At 38.6% G+C, this 20083-nt stretch overlaps 1 protein-coding gene across 1 annotated transcript in view; it reads left to right on the top strand.

Moving 5' to 3' along the window:
• Nucleotides 1–13017, top strand: part of LOC146466623 (uncharacterized) — a 28198-nt gene extending 15181 nt beyond the window's left edge. Inside the window, exons 10-16 of the mRNA XM_085127173.1 lie at nucleotides 5322–5424; nucleotides 5858–5948; nucleotides 6362–6484; nucleotides 7087–7293; nucleotides 8569–10346; nucleotides 11203–11235; nucleotides 12268–13017. Coding sequence (XP_084983299.1) covers nucleotides 5322–5424; nucleotides 5858–5948; nucleotides 6362–6484; nucleotides 7087–7293; nucleotides 8569–10346; nucleotides 11203–11235; nucleotides 12268–12357 — 2425 coding nt within the window. The 3' untranslated portion in view covers nucleotides 12358–13017. The remainder of the gene's footprint in view (nucleotides 1–5321; nucleotides 5425–5857; nucleotides 5949–6361; nucleotides 6485–7086; nucleotides 7294–8568; nucleotides 10347–11202; nucleotides 11236–12267) is intronic.
• Nucleotides 13018–20083: the final 7066 nt, after the last annotated feature.

The following is a 20083-nucleotide window of genomic DNA, read 5'->3' as shown; positions in this document are numbered from 1 at the left end:
GGGAGTATGGATATTTTCTGGAACTGCACATTACAGAAGAACCCTACGAACTCAAACTGGGTTAACTTGAAGTCCCCGCTAACTCGAACTAATTATACTTTTCCTTGACTTAAATTTACTGTGATACCTTAAACTCTACACATCAAAATAATTGTCAGAACATAGCTCATTGACGTGTTGAAATCTTTAATTGACTTTAATCTTTATTAATAATTGAGTAATGTTGGATACAGTGATGTCTTTAATAATCATGCTCTTAAAATTAAGGCTTAAATCCCCAAACTAATTAACAAATCGACGGCAGTTTTCTATGGTCTATACTGTTATAGACCATAAAATGACATCAAAAAATGTTCAAAACTCAAGTGGAACCACGAGCTGCAGGCGAGTGGTTTCACTGCCAAGTTTTGGACATTTTATGGCGTCATTTTATGGTCTATAAGAGTATAGACCATAGAAAACCGCCGTTGATTTGTTTTTACGATAACATGGAAAAAGTATAAGCGGAATTGCCTATTTTTTTCGTTGAGAAAGCATGCGTGTTACATCTGACGTCATTTTTATTGTCTGTACTCTTATAGACAATAGCTACGAGCCAATCAGCGTGCGGGAATTTGGACAGTTATTGTAAAAACATTCTTATCAAAGGGGTCTTATTAAACAAACTTATAGTACCAAAGTGACTTGTGATTGTGACGGAAAGGTAAAACCACTGTGACAATATTATTATAAGGAGGATACTTAAAATTCAACACCAACCCCACTATCTCAAACTATTTTTTGTTTCCCTTTGGAGTTAGCAAGCAGTTTCCACTGTACATGCTCATGCATGATGTAGCTTGTTTGTTAGCTTTGACTGGCATATCTCAATCCTATTGTTCTGGTATAAACATTTTTTTTGAAGGTCCACTGCAGTGCTTGTCTTTTCATCACCTTATAGGTCCAGGAATAAGGATTTTGAAGCATTGTGACCGAGACAAATGACAGAACGTTAAGTTATTACTAGATATAGCTCTCGCTAAGTGCCAACGAGCAGCCATTCAAAAGAAATACTAATTGATAATTTGAAGACACAGATTCATGTTTTGTGTACGACATTTTTTTGTAGTGAAGTATTGAAGACAATTTGAAATGTGTTGAATTGTTATGTGAATATTTTAATCGACAGCGGAGAATTGCCAAAATGGAAAGAGATTTTTGGTTTTAAATTATCGTGATATTACGGTTTTAACAAAAGAATACAGAACAAAAATGAACCCAACAATAACTTTTTATCTTCTTAAGCTGTAGACAGTAACAATTTCAACGTTATGACCTACTTTGACAATGAACAATAGTATTGTACATTTCATTGACAAAAACGTTCTTTGAGGCTTTACACAGAAACTTACATGCATTTCGTTCCGAGGCTTGTTGTATAGTTTAGTGAAATCTTTAACATGTGAGCATAAACAGTAACAAAATATTTCAATTATTTTATGTTTTTCGTATTCGAACAGCTGCAGATGGCAAAGGACATGCACAAACTGTTTGCTTTGGGATGCATGGGCCAGTTCGATGTTAATGGTATTAACCCATTATGCACCAGCCCTTTTTAAAGTTTTTCCAAAATTCAGCAAAATTGGCAAAGTAGTTATTTCCTACCCCATGTGCAGTAAAAATACATAACTTAAAGGGCAAAAAACGAAAAAAAAAACAACAACACCCCTTTGGTCTAAGATAGTTAAAATTACTAATTATGGAATAAAATACACTAGTCGCCGATTAAAAAATTTCCAAAAAAAAAAAAAAAAACTTGAAGGTAAAAAATTCCGAAATTTCGATGAAATTTGATCCGCGCATCACAAGGGTGAAATTTGAATCGTCTCGAGAGCATGTGTTTGTTTACGCAAGATTACACAGTTGTCTTTTTACGCGGGATGCCCTGAAGGGGCATACCGTGTCTAAAAACGGGTCGATTTCTTTTTTTACGCGGGATGCCCCGAGGGGGCATACCGTGTCTAAAAAAGGGTCGATTTCTTTTTTTTTTTTTTTTCTTCCTCGTAGTCACAAATCGGTACATTAATTTATTCAGTAAACTCTCCCCTCTCCTACTCGGGATGTAATGTTCTGATTGTCTTCGACAACAGCAGGCCAATCAAAATCCTTTTTTGTCGCTTATATCGCTAGGGAGGGGACCCACTCACCCCTACCTGTGTGACGTCAAAGCATCATTTGATTTATTTATCAAATCCGGATTAAATTTGGCGCCATATTGTTTTAACATGTTGTGGACTCAAGTGTGCCGTTTTCAAACGGAAATTTCACCATTTTGAAGCGGTGAATCGAAAGAATAACTTCTAAGAAGCACCCGACATTTAAAACGGTGGAAATTGGTGAGTTCCTGGCGAAGGAATCGTGCTTTGTTTGACAGTCTTAGACCACGACGCCAGACTGAAAAAAGGTCATTGAGAAGCTTATGTTATCGTAATGGAATTTCAAAAATTTCCAGTGAAAGTCTGGGTCGCGTAATACAAGGGAAACAACGTAACGCGATCGTCGTGACACAAACTATTCCATTAGCAAGGATAGTTTTATCAATCGGCGAAGCATACAGTTGGAATAAATGAATCAGCCCCAGCATCACGCGTAATGCCAGTGTAGCAGGCATCTTGTTTTTTTTTTCTTCCTCGTAGCTACAAATCTGTACATTAATTTATTCATAAAACCCTCCCCTCTCCTACTCAGGATGTATTGTTCTGATTGTCTTCAACAGAAGCAGGCCAGTCAAAATCCATTCTTGTCGCTTATATCGCGAGGGAGGGGACCCACTCACCCCTACCTGTGTGACGTCAATGCATCATTTGATATATTTATGAAAGACGGATTAAATTGTCGCGCCATATTGTTTTAACATGTTGTGGACTCAAGTGTGCCGTTTTCAAACGGAAATTTCACCATTTTGAAGCGGTAAATCGAAAGAATAACTTCTAAGAAGCACCCGACATTTAAAACGGTGGAAATTGGTGAGTTCCTGGCGAAGGAATCGTGCTTTGTTTGACAGTCTTAGACCACGACGCGAGACTGAAAGGAGGTCATTGAGAAGCTTACGTTATCGTTATGGAATTTGCTAAAATTTCCGGTGATAGTCTGAGTCGCGTAACACAAGGGAAACAACGTAACACGATCGTCGTGACTCAAACTATTCCATTAGCAAGGATAGTTTTATCAATCGGCGAAGGATACAGTTGGAATAAATGAGTCAGCCCCAGCATCATGCGTAATGCCAGTATAGCAGGCATCTTGTTTTTTTTTTCTTCCTCGTAGCCACAAATGTGTACATTAATTTATTCATTAAACTCTCCCCTCTCCTACTCGGGATGTATTGTCCTGATTATCTTCAACAAAAGAAGGCCAATCAAAATCCTTTTTTGTCGCTTATATCGCGAGAGAGGGGACCCACTCACCCCTACCTGTGTGACGTCAAAGCATCATTTGATTTATTTATCAAATCCGGATTAAATTTGGCGCGATATTGTTAACATGTTCTGGACTCAAGTGTGCCGTTTTCGAACAGAAATTTCACCATTTTGAAGCGGTGAATCGAAAGAATAACTTCTAAGAAGCACCCGACATTTAAAACGGTGGAAATTGGTGAGTTCCTGGCGAAGGAATCGTGCTTTGTTTGACAGTCTTAGACCACGACGCGAGACTGAAAAGAGGTCATTGAGAAGCTTATGTTATCGTAATGGAATTTCAAAAATTTCCGGGGAAAGTCTTAGTCGCGTAACACAAGGGAAACAATGTAACACGATCGTCGTGACTCAAACTATTCCATTAGCAAGGATAGATTTATCAATCGGCGAAGCATACAGTTGGAATAAATGAATCAGCCCCAGCATCACGCGTAATGCCAGTGTAGCAGGCATCTTGTCTCAATGAAAATAGAAAGAAAAACACACAGAAAGCTTTCCTAAATGAAAAATTTATTCAGAAAAGTCTTTGTTTACGCTTTAGAAAGAAACGCGTATAATTATAAATGCGAGACGAGAGACGCGCAAGCGATTTGAAGGAACTACAAGTCCATTTCGAAGCGAATTTATCGACTCGTGCGGGGCACGTTTTTCAAATATTTTGCAAAAACTGTTCAGAGTACAAAGAATCGGTCAATTAAAATAGTATTTCAGTACAAATTCACAAATTATTATCAAACCTGTAATTTTTTGGCTGTTGAATTCCCAGAATGTAGCTTGCTTGCTCGTCGCTTGAAACGTTAATTTTTGCTGTTAATTTTAAGTTTAAATCTCAGTTGCTTTGATTGCCTTTTGCTCGCTGGCGGTGACAAAGTTGGCTCACTGGCCGATGTCGAGTTTACTCTCGTGTGGCTCGCTGGCCGATAGTTGCTACAGTTGTCGTTTGCTTTAGCTTTGCTTAGATTGAATATTTCAGTTTAAAGAGGTTTCTCAGTTTCTTTGATTGCTTTATGCCCGCTGGCGTTGTCTGGATTTGGCACGCTGGCCGAGCACTCTTTTGGCTCGCTGGCCGATTGTTGAGCTTGCTAGCTCGATAAATATACTACAGTGGCACTTAACTAAAGTACATTCACGTAGAATTGGTAATAAAAACAAATAAACGTTACAAAAACGGGTGAAAATGGCGTTTTTCTTGCCTCAAACTTGGTCTACACTCGATAAATGCCAAAGCCGGTGAGCATCGACGATCAGAACCATGCGGCATTGACATCACAATCTCTGCAAGCTGCTAGCTACGATTGGTCCGTTGCAATTTTCACTACGTCATTGGAATCTCAGGAATCTTACCTTACACTCAGGAATCTTACCTTACAAACATGGCTCTCGATCACTCGAGATTTTTTGCGCCCGCACAGTACTTTCGCACGGCTCTATAATGGTGCCGCCTCGCCAGCCTCGTGTCTTCGCTCGGCTGACTCGTTGACAATAATTTGCACCTTCTCGTGGTGCACTTAATGTAAAGGCATGCAATAAACACAACAGACATTAATGGTATGTACTGGCAAGGCTCAGATGGGGATAGGACCTACCGACCGCATAAAGGATGAGGGGCCTCGGCACATGGCGCCATGCCGAGGGGGTGCCTCATTAACCTTGCTGCGTAGGAAACTCGCAGTAATACTGAGAAAGAGACGAATGATCAATCGATAATATGTGCTTGACCGATTTGTGCTAAGTATGGTAAACACCCCGCAGGAGGTACCGCTGGGACAACGCGGGCCTTGCTTTGCCAAACATTAACTTTAATTTTCTGCGAAAATATCATAAGTACCTTCTTTACAATATTGATGGTATTACTGTATGTTGCAGCTCAAGAGTGCAGCCTGCTAGTGACGAACGGCCCTCAACTGCCACACAGAGCATGACGACAACTGAGGCTAGCAGTGATGATGTGTTAATGGCATCAAACCAGGTAGAGGTGGGACCTATCAGTGGTGGGAGGGGATGGGAACTTGAAGTACATAGGTAGAGGACACTACACCCCATCCTCATTGTATTCCATTTATTTTTAATGATGCACAACCCAAGTAATAAATAATTTGGAATCACACAAAGCTGAGTGAATATGTTGGAAATTCTTTGTCCTGTATGGGATTTGGATCCTTGACCTGTTCTACTGCTGAGTAGCGAATGAGCTTCGTGAAAACATGAAACCCTAATCTCAGTAGGAAGAGATTGTTTTTTTGTTGTTTTTTTCTTTGCAGCTAAAATTAAGTGAAGACACCTGTATTTTATTACTTGCCTGAATTGTTGTTGTGTTGTAGTTGATATTTCTTGTGTTATATTCAGTTTATTCCGTTATGTGTGTGTAACCTTAAGAATTTTGTTACCATTTTTTACTAAAGGAAGCGGGAGGTGATATCCCTGTTAAAGAAATTATGGATCTTATGCAGGCAGACCCAGCCTTTGATGTACTGTTTTCATTTTTTGGACTTGGTAAGTTTCTTGACTGTGTACAGCACTGACTGACTGTTGACTGTATAAAGGAAATTTCCCTACAACTGCAGACAGGTTGTGGATGAAATGGCATTTGTACCGCCCCCTTCAGAACTTGTGTTACAACAAAAAATTGTGTTGTGAATTTAAGTTGCGAGAAATGTGGACAAGCCTTCAATTTTTTGGGTCATTATGTTGTGCCGCAACATGTTTGCTGCAACTTACAATGTAACGTTCTCAGCAGCAATGTGTAGCAACTTGCAGGAAAATGTCCCTTACTTAATAAGTATTAACAGTATGAGAGTGGATACCAGGACTGCCGAAGTATATAACCTGGATCATGGAGGTCTCTAGTACAACTTTTCCAGTTGATGTCTGAATCACCCAAGAATGTTGTCTTGTTTTCTTAACAGATGCATTGAATGCTTTGCCATCTGCAACAAACTCAAGTACAGAATTGTCAGAAAAACCTGCCGATTCAAATCATTTGGGCAAATCTACCTCCTCTCTGTCTACCTCTGAATCACAGCTACAAGGTATTCCTTGGCTAAACAATATGATAACCTTAATATTTAAATAATGAGCTCCGTCAATACTCAGCAGTAAAATTTGAATGGTTATATTTTAGGATTTCACCAGAAAACTCAAAGGTACAACCCCTTACACTGCACAATAAACAGCACCACAGGAAAGTACTGCTCAGAAGCTTTCATTTGAATGTTCACACTTTTGGATTTCATCCACAGACTCAAAAGTTAGAACCACCTTGACAGCATAACAAACAGCAACGCAGGAAAGTACTGCTCAGTAGCTTTCATTTGAATGGTCACACTTTAGGATTTCATTAACAGACTCAAAGGCTAGAACCACCTTGTGCAGCATGATAAACAGCACCACAGGAAAGTACTGCTCGGTAGCTTTTATTTGAATGGTCACACTTCAGGATTCAATCCACTGACTCAAAGGCTACAACCACCTTGTACAGCATGATAAGCTGCACCACAGGAAAGTACTCCTCAGTAGCTTTCATTTGAATCGTCACACCTTAGGAATTCATCCATTTTATACATTAGTACGGCTGTGTGACTGTTATTTGAATGTTCATATTGTAGGATTTCACTTTGCATTTATTTTTTAGACACCCTTGGAGCCTTACCATCATTAGCCACAGGAACAGTGTCTGATTTTGGAAATGGAATCACCATATTGCCAGGATCAAACCAACACCTACACACGCCATGTTCTGCATCAGATTTCAGGGATGGGAACATCACACTACAAGTATCAAACCAGCAACCACTAGAACATCAAGGTTCTTCATCTGCCTCTGGTTTACATTTATCAGGTCTGGACAGGTTTCTCAGATTAATATTTAATTAATATTAATAATTGAGTGATATGTGCCTCTGGTTTACATTTATCAGGTCTGGACAGGTTTCTCAGATAGCACATAAACAGTCAAGGCTGTTGTACTCTGACAGTCCTATCATACTGTCAATGGATTATCACAACTTTCTTCTTTTCTCCCACTCAAACATTTGCAAAGGTGACATCTCATTATTGTAGGCATTCACAGTTCCTTGGTGAAAGGGTTAAAGTGCCTATCAAGTAAAAAATAAATTATGCTTATTTGAAAGGCTTTTCAAAGTGAAGAATACGGTTGTTTTTGTTTCTGAAATTATATCTTCTCTTGTTCCAGAGGTATTGAAGTTTCTGTTGAAAAGACTGATCACTAGTTGTCTCAGTACAAAGATTGCATAAACCTTTGTACTGAGACAACTTATGATCAGATAAATCATAAAATTAAGAATATCGTGGGAAATATTAAAGTGATACTGCTGAAACTTGGCAGCAGTAATGTACCTCAGGCAAGACACAAAACGTAGCCTACTGTGCTGTTGGCATTGCAACAATTTTCCCTCATTTTCATTCATTTTTTGTCTTAATCAGTCATCGTTTACTCCCAATAAGCTGTTGATGAGGCGTAGGGCAACATGGGCATTTTGTGTGTTTCGAGTAGGACTCCTTGTCTGGTCGAAAATGGAGAAATTTGGTTCATAACACAAAGAAAGGGGACAAGGTTAACACTATGGCAACATCTAAATGGGTGTCATTTTGTTTCTTACCTGGCGTATACATTATTGGTGCCAAGTTTGAACAGCGTCACTGTTATATTTCCTGAGATATTCTTGATTTTGGGATTTATCTTTGAACTAAAACTATTTGTGACTTTTTCATCAGTTTTTGGAACAAGAGAAGATGTTCAAACAAAGAAAATGCCGTCCTTGTTCTCTTTGAAAGGCGTTTCAAATAGGCATCGATTATTTTTCTCTTCATATGCACGTTAAGAGAAGGTTAATACAGTTGAACAGCGCGGATACCTTTTGTATTGTTTGTAACACAAGGCAGGATAAAACACATGACAGCAATGACGGTGATGATGATGATGATGACGATATATATCGAACTCCTCATAGCCAATCACCCAGAATTACAGAAAATTTGGTTGCCCAGGAGAAGTAGTGCTACGTCTTAGTCCTAGTGAGATACATGTGAGAGGTCTAAAAGGCAAAACCAAAGTTCAGATCTGATGCTTGGCTTTTTATAATTTTTTTCTCAGCTACAAGTATTGTTACAGATGCCCTGCTCTTATTGGCTGGAAGCCCTCAGAAAAAGGCTTCCTCTCAAGTGACGCCACAGCTAAGTTACTGTACAAATGATCCTGTATCAGGACAGCACAATCCCGGTACTTCATCAAGTGGTGCGCATTCTATCCACAGAAGTCCTGACAAGCAACCTTGCAGACAATCTACCGTTAATCAGCCTGCTTTAATCACCTCAACGCTTCCTTATGTACGTGCGCTAAAGTTTACTGAAGGAAATGAAACAATCCCAAGAAAAAGAGGCCGAAAGAAAGGCTCTAAAAATAAGAATGATCAAAAACAGAATACAAAGATTAAAGAACAAAGTAAAACCCCAGCAAACAAAAAAGGTGCAAACAATGGTAGGCAGCGAATAATAGCCAAGAAACCACCTGAACCAACAGCGACATCATTCTCAAAATCTGCATCATGTTCGACTTTTGCTAACAGCATCAACATCAGCAAGCCACTTACTACTTATGCCGGTACCCTAAACAGAACAAGCCTCCCTCATGTCTCACCAGCAAATATTATGATGCCAAACTCCAGTCCCAACCCAGCACCTGACAGTTTTGTTAACAACTGTCTTCCTGACTCCACCCCTCAGCCTCTCAATGTCATTAGCTCTTCTCCATCACCTGTTGGTTTCACAGATGCAGTTGCACGCCCCTTCGTCTTACCTGCCAATCATTTCACCATGGTAACAAGTTCTTCACTTAGTCCTGTCAGTTTCAATAACAGTTCCACTTGCCCCACCCCAACCCCTGTAAATTTCAACCCTTCCAGTTCAGTTCACATGCCTTCACCATTTACTCTGCACAATTTTCCCATTTGTTCTCCCCCTGTTAGTCTCCCCACCACAGACCAACCCAATTCTCCTTCAGTGGTCCAAGTTGTGTGTCCAATCCCTTCATCTGTCTCTCCAGTTACTACACGCTCTGGTCATTCTCCATTACCTGCCAGTCTTGCTCTGTTGAATGTTTCAGCTATTTCAGATGAAACGTTAGTGACACAAGCTGTTAATACTGTGACTTTGACAAATTCAACTGGGCTTAGTCCAGCTGTTATACCTGGACATCACACAGACTCTAGAGTAAGTAGTGCTACTGCTTTAAGTGTTGGAAATTTGACGACCGGTGTTGAAGATAGCAGGATCATGGTGTCAAGTGGATTGGGTCCTTCAATGTCACGAGAGACAGTTAATGCAGGTGCGGATGATTTATCAACATCTTCGGAACCTCTCTCCCTACAGGCATCCAATTTGTTACAAACATTGGCACTAAAGCATGTAAATTCTCAGACAAACGTGGCTGGTCCTCACAATCTTGTGTCTGGTTCAAACAATGAACAGGTTGGAGCTGAAGGTTTACGAAACAATGATATACCTCATTCAGCTGAAGTTGAGGTCGCTTACCAACCGTTAAAGGAAAACTCAACATCTCTTGAGAATATGAATGTCTCTAAAGATAACATTGACGTGTCAAGTAAAAAACATAATGGTCATCATTCATCAAGCTTGAGTGCTGTGGAGCAGGAATTGAGAGAAACAGTGCCCGGTGAAACAAGTTTAAAAAATCCATTAGAAAACATGAACGACAGCACTTCATCTTTGGCAATGTTGAATCAAGAATGTAGTGAACTGATGAAAGAAAATTCTGTTGTTTTCTCCAATTCACGAACAAATGGTGAAAGGGGAATGACAGGATCATCTCATCAGGCAAGAAAACGACAAAGGGATTCAATTCATCTTCAGAAGGTAAAATTATTGCATTATTTATAGTTTAATTTATTTTTACAATTGTTTAGTGCATGCCTTAATGAATAGCATTATCCCATCACATGGGGTTAAAGGTTGTTTCCACTGTTGCATAAATTGTACGTCGTGCGTATGGTTGTATATTGGGCTGCCTTAAAGTACATAAACAAAATAAGAAGCGACGTATAAACGGCTTGTGTAAATGTAAAACGTCGAGGGCTGTTGAACTTTTTACATTTACGCACACAGCTCACACATCTCTTCTTCGTATTTTATTTACATACCTAAAGCCAGCTGAGTTTACATCTATACACAAGTAAAACTTACGTGACATTGGAATCCACCCTTAGGATGCGCGATGCGCTCCATGTTGACACACCAGCCAATGTTCAGTGTAACTCCTTTTCTTCTAATCAGACTTCAGATTTTTAAATTTTCCTGCTTCACGATTCTTTACCATTTATGAGTTGACAAAAACAAAAATTGCTATGAGTAATGAAAACTTTTTTTTATACAGAATTTATTTTTTTTTAGTTGTTTAGGGTACTGTCTGTAATTTTTATTAACTTATTTTTTTTTTGGCTAGAAATCAGTTGTATTATTTTGGTTCTAATTTTATACTTTTTAGCTTTCAACTCTTGCGAAGCTGCAGTGACATTTGACTAGTATTATTGACTATGTGCTGTAGAAATTTATTATCGTTATTTTTATTTTGCCTTTGTTATTGCAATAATATTGTCATAGTTATTGTTGCTGTTATTGTTATTATCATTAGATAGTCAACTTCCTAAAAATGTGCGAATTATAATTATCACTTTTGGCCCACATACAGTTCTTGACATTGTTTTGTTTACAGAGAAAGAGAAGCAAATCATCTCGGCCTTCCAAGGTGGGTTCATCCTACTTATTTTTTGCTGCTGTAAACGGCATGACAAGGACACTTATAGGATTATTATTTCATGAAAATCAAATTTACAAATTTCCTTCCTTTGTCTGACCCATCATATGTTGTAGGATTTTGGAACATATCTCGAACTTCTAACATTAATCTTAGGCACAGGCGATGTTGAATGAGGAGAGTTGTATCCAATTTTTGCCAAAATGTGCGCAGTACAAGACATAGATTTTGCTTATGACAATATCATTCTTGTTTTTTTATTTCATTTAAACATATTTGAGCTCGTTTGGGGGTTTGGGAAGGGGGGGGGGGGGGGGGCGGTGGTGCTTACATGTTGGCTCTTATTACAGCAGATAGCAGACACGAGACAAATACAAACACACCAAACTTGAAACAACACCAAGCTTGTGATTATGATAAAAGAGCAAAACGAAAAAGTGGTTAAACTCTGTTATAAAATGAGAAGAAGAAGAAGAAGAAGATTTCAAAGGCAATGGTTATGAAGCCTGATAATCGTCTTTGTTAAATGTTTTCGTTAAAATTTTTGGCCTTGTGCGGCACAACCCACAATAGATTTTGGAATTTGTTGAAGCAATAATATTGATCAATAGAAACATTCCTGTAAAGATATTCAACTATAGTGTGAGCGTTCAAACAAACAAAGGTGCACCGGGTTGCAGCTCTTCCAACATAAATTGCAGCACCATCGTTGTCATGGAAAAGTTCCATAAGAGGAGCCAAATTAAAAAGGTTCAACTGTTTGAGAGTCAGAATATCTCAACCATTGTTTAGCCGGAAACAATACGAGCAGCAGTGGAGAACAAATCAGACCTAAGGGCAGCATAATTCAGACACTGTAAAAAGGAATATGACAATTTTAACAAAAGTTGTTCCAGCTACAACTTGACTCAGTCACTTTACACAAATCTCGTTACCACTGAGACTTAAGAACTTGTTGCAATGTTTCATTGAAAAGTGAAAACTAAAATTGTTTATTTATTGAACATTTCTGCTTTCTTTCAGAGACCAAAGACTCGAGAAGAGGGGATAAATTTTCCATCAGATTTAAATGTCGAAGAATTTTTAGCTAAGCTTCATTATGAACACAAGTAAATTTTTCAATAGTGAGATGTTAGATTTCCAAATGGACACTTTAAAAAAGCAAATAATTTATATATAATAAGAGAGAATTTATATTTACTTGTTTTGATAAATATTAAAACAGAATATTGATATTAATTATCTTCTTTAGTTCAGATTTTACAGACTTGTTATAGTGATATGGAGACATGGTTTTCTAAATAACAGTTGACCCAGAGGGAAGTTATGGAGTGTTTACATGATACCAGTACAGTAATGTTCATTCCTTTATGAGGGGAAAACTTAAAAGTTCATTTTTTTATAACTTGGCTCATAGCTGTGCAATTTTTACTCAGGGTTGCCTCGATCAGGGAAGAGGCGTAAAGAGAAAACAAGGATATTTTTCAGGGTTGGTGAAGCCAGGGAGTTTTGAATCAAGTCAGGGAAATTCTAGTTTTCACCTCAAAGACAGTGATGAGTCGGAATTTTATTTTTGTGAAGCCACTTGGTTTGTGAAAGAGTTTTCTTTTTTGCCAAAGGTGATGTCATGCCAAAAAATTCACGAAGGAATTCTGTGGCTTCATCGTTGGCTTTATTGCGAAAAGAATTGTCTTGGATAGTCAGTGAAAATTGCTTTACTTTTCATCGTAGTCTGCTTCAAAAATACCTGTCATAAAGAGGAGGTGGATTGAATTTATTTTTCCAACGTACAGTAATGCATCTGTTAATTCTAAGAGTGACCCACTCACCCCCCTCCCCCCACCCACCCACAGACACACACTCAACCCCACCCCCCGAGCTGACTCGCAGTCCTTAGATAATTTTGTGGCAAATTCCCCACATTCCTTCGTTTCAGGACTTTCCTTGATTCTAATGAAAGTTTTGATAATCACGCCAAACTAAGTCTCGGATAAGTTAGTGACCGTTTTTTCTGTGGATCTACCATCTCATTGATTTCCTCCCCAAACAAAATTAATCAAGAGTTTGTCGCGTTTGCTGGTGAACTTATAATTGAAACGAATCGACAGTATGGTGAGATGAAAATTACAAGGAAGTCAAATGCTGCAAGCCACGAGAAACGCACCAGGAAGAAGAAAGTACTTTTTCCTTTCTCTCCCCAATCCCTCCTCGTTTACTTTTCTGATGAAAACGTTTCGTTAGTGCCAGTTACACTTCTTATCTCACATATAAAGATTGGTAATCATGTAAATGGAAGTCACTCTCTAAAATGAGGCAGTAGTTCTTGGTCGTTATCCCTTGCACTGTCAGTAACTAAAGGCAATTTATAGCTTTGTTGACCCATAAGCAGGAGGGAGGGGTCGACTTGGAGGTTTCGCTATAGGATTGCTTGTCTGGATGATCTTGGCCATAAGCAGCCAACTTTATTATTCCTCATGGCCAGGATAATCCAGGGAAACCTATAGCGAAAACTCCAAGTTGACCCCTCCCTCCGCAAATGATCCGCGGACCGGAAACTAGCCCAGTTGGACCGCAAATAATACCCGAACCGGAAACGATCCTAACCCCAACCTCCGTGAAATATACAGCTGTTTCGACAAAGGTTGTCCAAAAAAGCGTAAAAGCGTACGCGACAATGCCGAAAGGTAGTCTGGAAAATACCCAATAAATTTCAATAAAAGCTCAGAATCCACAATGCCTAATCTCGCCATCTCAAGTCTTCGCTGTACGGTCAAGGCATTGTGGATTCTGAGCTTTTATTGAAATTTATTGGGTATTTTCCAGACTACCTTTCGGAATTGTCGAGTACGCTTTTACGCTTTTTTGGACAGCCTTTGTCAAAACAGCTGTATATCCAGCATTGGAAGCGAGGCAAAGACACTTGCCTCCAGCATAATTTAATTGAAGATGAGCACGGTAAGCATACTATGAAAGAATAAGGAAAAATAACATGAGAAGAGAACGGTAAGCATACTAAGAAAGAATAAGAAGAAAAAAAGCATGAATCTTCGAAGGTGCCATCGCTGTCTATGTTACGATAGGCTTTGCTTAGATTACGTCACTTCTGTTAAAAAGCAAAAAAAAAGTACATGGTCTGAGCTCAGTCTAGACACTTGGATGACTCTTTTCACGCCTGCGCACTGAGCCCGAGGCAGACATAACTTTAGGCTTCTTTGAAATCGTGCAAGATTTCTATGTTAAATTAAATTGGGTGTTGTGACAGCTTTCCTTCTCATTCTGTGCTTCTTTAGTACTTTAGAGAAAAGTACGTAAGATAATAAACTTACACATAAAAATATATATATTTTCCTTACAAATTTGATAGTGTAACTGGGTACTCTCGACAGTGATGTGATAACTGCGAGCACAGAGCCAGCTCTTTATTTCGTGCTGCTAGCCTTACATGAAAATATAAGGAATTTCCCTTCAACTGATGCACATTTCAAGGGTTTTTATGGTATAAGTGAAAAATTATCTGCATGGTCCAGTTTATAAGTAAAACTTTTCTGTTAGTAAGCTGTTGCATCGTATTTAATGGCGCCAGGTCCTGATGACATTTGATAAAATTGTTCAAGTTTATATCTTTCATACACTGTTCATTTTGCTTGACTTCCCTATAATAACTGTTGTAACACGTGCAATTTGGCGATTTTTTCCGATCTGGGATCATTTGCAGGCATGTACACGAGCCTTTGTGAAAGAGAACGCTTTATTTCTTGTACGCGGTTTCAGATGTAAGCCGGTCAAATTAGTATCATATCAATTTCTAGCGGCAAAGCAAGATTTAGAGAAAAGGTTACATTTAAGATACCATAAAGTTCTCAAGGAAATGAAACCCAAAGACTACGGTAGAATTGAAAGAATTTTTTGTAAATCCCGAAAGCAGCGACCCTGAATGCGATCCAGCGATTGGCTGCACGACGAGAGAGTAAAACGAGCTTTGAAATATGTTCCCTGAATGGTTTAAAGTACAAAGAACTGCCTGACCAAAGCCAAATCCCTTTAAATTTCTAACAAAATTTTTTTTAAACTTTTGCACCGTTTTAGTAAAAAACAGCAACAACGAAAGAAAACGAAGCAAAAAACAGCCCCACAGGAAAGTACTGCTACGTACCTTTCAGGGACCACACTTTAGGATTCCATCCACAGACTCAAAAGTTAGAACCACCTTATACATCATAATAAATAACACCACAGGAAAGTACTGCTCAGTAGCTTTCATTTGAATGGTCACACTTTACGATTCCATCCACAGACTTAAAAGGTTAGAACCACCTTATACATCATAATAAACAGCACCACAGGAAAGTACTGCTCAGCAGCTTTCATTTGAATGGTCACACTCTAGGATTTCACCCACAGACTCAAAGGTTAGAACCACCTTGTACAGCATAATGAGTCTATGGCAGCACTTTATGAAGAAAAAATTATACCTCACGATGATTCTATCGAAGAAGCTGTAATCGAATTGCTATTCAGCACGTCCCGTCCAACAAAACACAAAATTGAATAAAATGAAAAGAGGGTCACCATGTTTGTTATCATAGTATAAGACTGTAATATATTCCCACTTGGCTAGCAGTTGTGAAAGCAGTATCAAAAAATAAATTTAAAACTCTTGAGCATAAGAGGGCCCGCAGTAATTGGCTTCTTAGCTGTTGCGATGTCCCTGCCAACGTCTGCATATTGATTGTGATTTTTTTTTTGTATCATAAAGGCAAAGCTAATAACATAAAATAAAATAAATAAATGAGATAAACACCAGGCCCCAGTTGTTCAAAGGCCGGATAACTTTATCCGCTGGATAAGGCACTCTTCAGCGTCTAAAATATACTTCACGTTAAATGTTGTCCAAGCTTTTCGTACACTCCCCAAGTAAGCAGTGGTTAGAGTGTGCATATTTGCTTGTGCACGAGGAAATACTGAAATCTTTGCACAGATTGAAACTGTCGGATAGTGACTTATCCACTGGATAAAGTTATCCGGCCTTTGAACAACTGGGGCCAGTTATTTGGGGGAAAAACGTAGTTAAGAACAGTGTCACCTAACACATGCAGAGGTGCTTTTGCGCAGTTTTCGACTTTGCGGTAAAAGCAGTATTTAACTGGGACTGCTGGAACTCAAAAAGAAACTGAGGTGGGGTGGGCGAACTAGGCATTCTTCAGAGAGAATTAAACAGCAAATTAAAAGCGTCAAAATACAAAGAAATGTATGGAATTTTAGGCCAAATTGAAACCTAAGTATCTCTGAAAAATGCGTGATTACCCCTAATTTCCATTTCGGATTCCAATAATCCTTGCAAAGAACTTCACTTTACGCGTTGTTATAAACCGCGCAAAAATCTCTTTGTTTTAGCAGGCGCCGCCTGAGTTTCACGGACCATCCTGAGATGCGCAGAACATATGCGCAGTAGCAAAAGGAGGAACTGTCCTTGAGGGGGAGTTACACCTTAATGCCATTTTTCCACCACTTGACATGGCTTTAATGGAAATGTCTCGTTAGCGTTTCAAGCAATCCAAAAACCCTATCATCATATCGTGAATCTGTGTTGTGGGGTTATTTTGTGAATTTTTGGGTGATTTTTGGGTTTATTTGGGAGGAGTTGTTTTCCAGAAAGAGTGGTAAAATAAAGAGAAACGAGAAATATTGAAGATTTAGTAAAGTTCTAAATTTGAAATTTGTAGTTAACAATTAATAGACGGATACCAAGTTAGTCCACTAGCAATCTGGGGTGTTCTTGCGTGGGTATCAACTGTCTGTTAGTGTTCCAAAAATCATATTTTCCCCTATCCCTTCTTAAAACCTCTTCAAATTTCATTCAAATTTAGGTTAAGTCCCCCCTTAATAAAACAACTGAACAAGTCTTAACCGTGCTTTGTCCGTAACTGTGCCGATCGTCACTCCAATGCGTGCGCTATAACAAAACAAAGCACAGTTGAGATTTTGGTTTTCTTAACTTTAAAGTTAACGGCTGTACTGTTTCTTCTATGGTTTCCGAGAAAAAAAAAGCCTACAGGTGTTAGAAGACGTTATTTGGAAACTATGTACTTCTGGACGCCCAAAATTGGTATGGTGTAAGACTAACTAAGAAGGAATGTATTTTCGTATTTCTTGTACCGTTTCCATGGCAACGCAGCGAACTATTAAACGTCCATAATAGTAGGTTTCCTTTATTTTTAGAAAATGTACTCATTAGATTTTTTCCATTTTTTGTATCCAGAAAAACTCACAAAACACTGACACAGTTGCATTACTTTCATGTAATTTTAAGGACCGTGCCTACTATTGTTACTGCGCATACGTTCTGCGCATCTCGTGATGCTCGGGTTTCCTATGGGTGGTGGCTACTAATACAAGGATATTTTTGCGCGGTTAAAAACTTTTCGGGGAAAGCAGAATTTAGCAAGTGCTTTTGGTATCCAAAAACAAAATTAGGGGTAACCATGCATTTTTCAGAAATAATAAATCTTCAATTTGGAAAAAAACGCCATACATTGCTTTGTATTTTACTGCTTTTCAGAATAATTGTTGCTTAATTATCTCTAAAAAATGCGTGGTTACCCCCAATTTTCTTTTTGGATTTTCATAGCCCTTCCTAAGATCTGCTTTTCCCGCATAGTCATAAACCGCGCAAAAATACTGCGGTATTATTAGGCATCGTCCTTAACAGAGAGATAACCTGAAAATGTTGATTTTGCATTTTAATGTTTTGTGAAGATAGCCTCTGTTAGATTTAATTTTCTCTTTGCAGGCAAGTTACGTTTTTAGGGAACTATTTTCATGCCAAATGTCACGAAATTGTAATAAGCAGTTCCTTTGAAAACCGTTCATTTCCACGAAAACAACCAGTCACAATTTTTTGGACAAATGCGCTTGCGTACATACATACATACATACATACATACATACATACATACATACATACATACATACATACATACATACATACATACATAAACTTTATTTAGACACGGTAAAAACATCAGTTACAAGATAAAAATTTAAAATTAAAACTGATTTACATGTTTGCCGGGTGGGAGTACGAGGAGGACAATTGGCGATCTATCTCATTTCTAAAATTAGTAAAAGATCTAATGGCTCTGACGTTAGATGGAAGGCTGTTCCACAAATGTGCCCCACTGTAGCAGAAACTAAGTTTCAAAAAATCGTTACGAGGCTTAGGCAGAGAGCCAATTTGTTGTCACTGTTTCTAAGTCCATAGTCCGTGCTGAAGAGCTTAAATAGGCCTTTCAGGTACTCCGGAGACTGATCATTTAAAGTTTTAAACATGATTTTCAATTTTTGCTTCTTCCTTCTGGTACAGAGATTATCCCATCCCAGCTTACCGCGTAGTGTGGTAGCGCTGGAATAGTAATCTGACTTTGTTATGACCCGAATGGCGCGATTTTGTAGTTTTTGTAATTTGTCAGCTAATTCGTTGCTGAGACCGCCCCACACAGGACAGCAAGCGTGGCTTTAATTGGGTTTCATGGCAAGCATGGAAATCATGCAAAGGTCTTGGTGAATGACTGTTTTGCTCGGAAAGAAAAGAAAAAGAGTCCAGAAACGAGATACTTAGTTATTTAGGATCAAAACTTAACTTTATTATCCATTTCATGTGAAATTGAGGGATCACTTTATCGACCGCCGTTTTAACATACCACAACCCTAGCGCGTGCTTAATAGCATCACTAACAGAATCTGTAAAGCGCGCGCAAACTGTGTTCGGCCACCTTAACTACGCTTTGTTCTGTTAGAACTCACGCAAGGAAGTGACGAATGCACAAAAGAAGAATAGGGTGAAACACAACGGTGAGGGTAAAAGGCGGAAAGAGTTTGCGGAATGGTATGTGGAATGGCGTGCGGAAAGGCATAATTATGCGAAATACGATTTACGCGGGAAATAAATTAACTGAAGAGCGTGTCATGTTTTCGCGCCAAGTTTATAAGAGCAGCAGCTTTTTTGATGCTGCGGACTCTTCCTAAATATTAACAACAATTCGAAGATTTGATCGTCTGATTGTTGATTTGGAAGAAGTGAGGGTAAAGAAAGCGATGAAAACTGTTTATACTTTTCGCATTCAAGAAACTATGAGTAAATCCGTAGTGAATTAAATTTCCTGTTCACTTTACTCCATGCAACTTCCGTTGACAAAAATAACGTGGCAGCGTAAAGTCTTCTCAGGACAAAGATTGATCCTTTACCGAGGGCAAATAATAAACCTTTTTTTCTTTTTTTTTAAACCCTCGGTGAAAGATCAATTCTCATACCCTGTATGCTCGATGATTCATTTATCATGAGCGGGAAAATGAACAACAATTTGACCAAAATGCATTTGTGATAAGAATAGTTTCACAACCTTTCAAACAACCAATGTCGATAATTACACACCGTACTTGTCATCTGCTTTTTTGCTCTAGGGCTTTTTCGCTTTTAGATCTCATTTTAGGTTGGGACGTCTGGCACTGAAAAACCTTAGTTAAAGACGGATATGTTTAGTTCGATAACGCGTAACTGAACTATAGCTACCTGAATCGCCGTATTAAATAGCTAGGTAGCTAGCTCAGCAGCTCAACAGGGACTTGCGCACTCGTCTCTCGACGAAAATGTAAGGTGAGAAAAAGTAGAACATATTTTTCCCATGAGTTGTACAAATTGTAACCGTCAAAGAGTCTGATAAAATGACTGAGTTTAAATATAAAATTTCTCACATAATAGTTTTGGCCTTGGACTGATGTTATTTCTGCAGTCTGGTCTTGCTTTTTGTCTAAGCTACTCGCTGCCACGTTCTTTTTGCCA

Source organism: Pavona decussata, unplaced genomic scaffold, assembly GCF_977016875.1.
Source record: "Pavona decussata unplaced genomic scaffold, jaPavDecu1.1 SCAFFOLD_143, whole genome shotgun sequence".
Classification (NCBI taxonomy): Eukaryota; Metazoa; Cnidaria; class Anthozoa; order Scleractinia; family Agariciidae; genus Pavona; species Pavona decussata.
The sequence above is the reverse complement of the archived record's forward strand: the minus strand, read 5'-3'. Positions and strand labels throughout refer to the sequence as shown.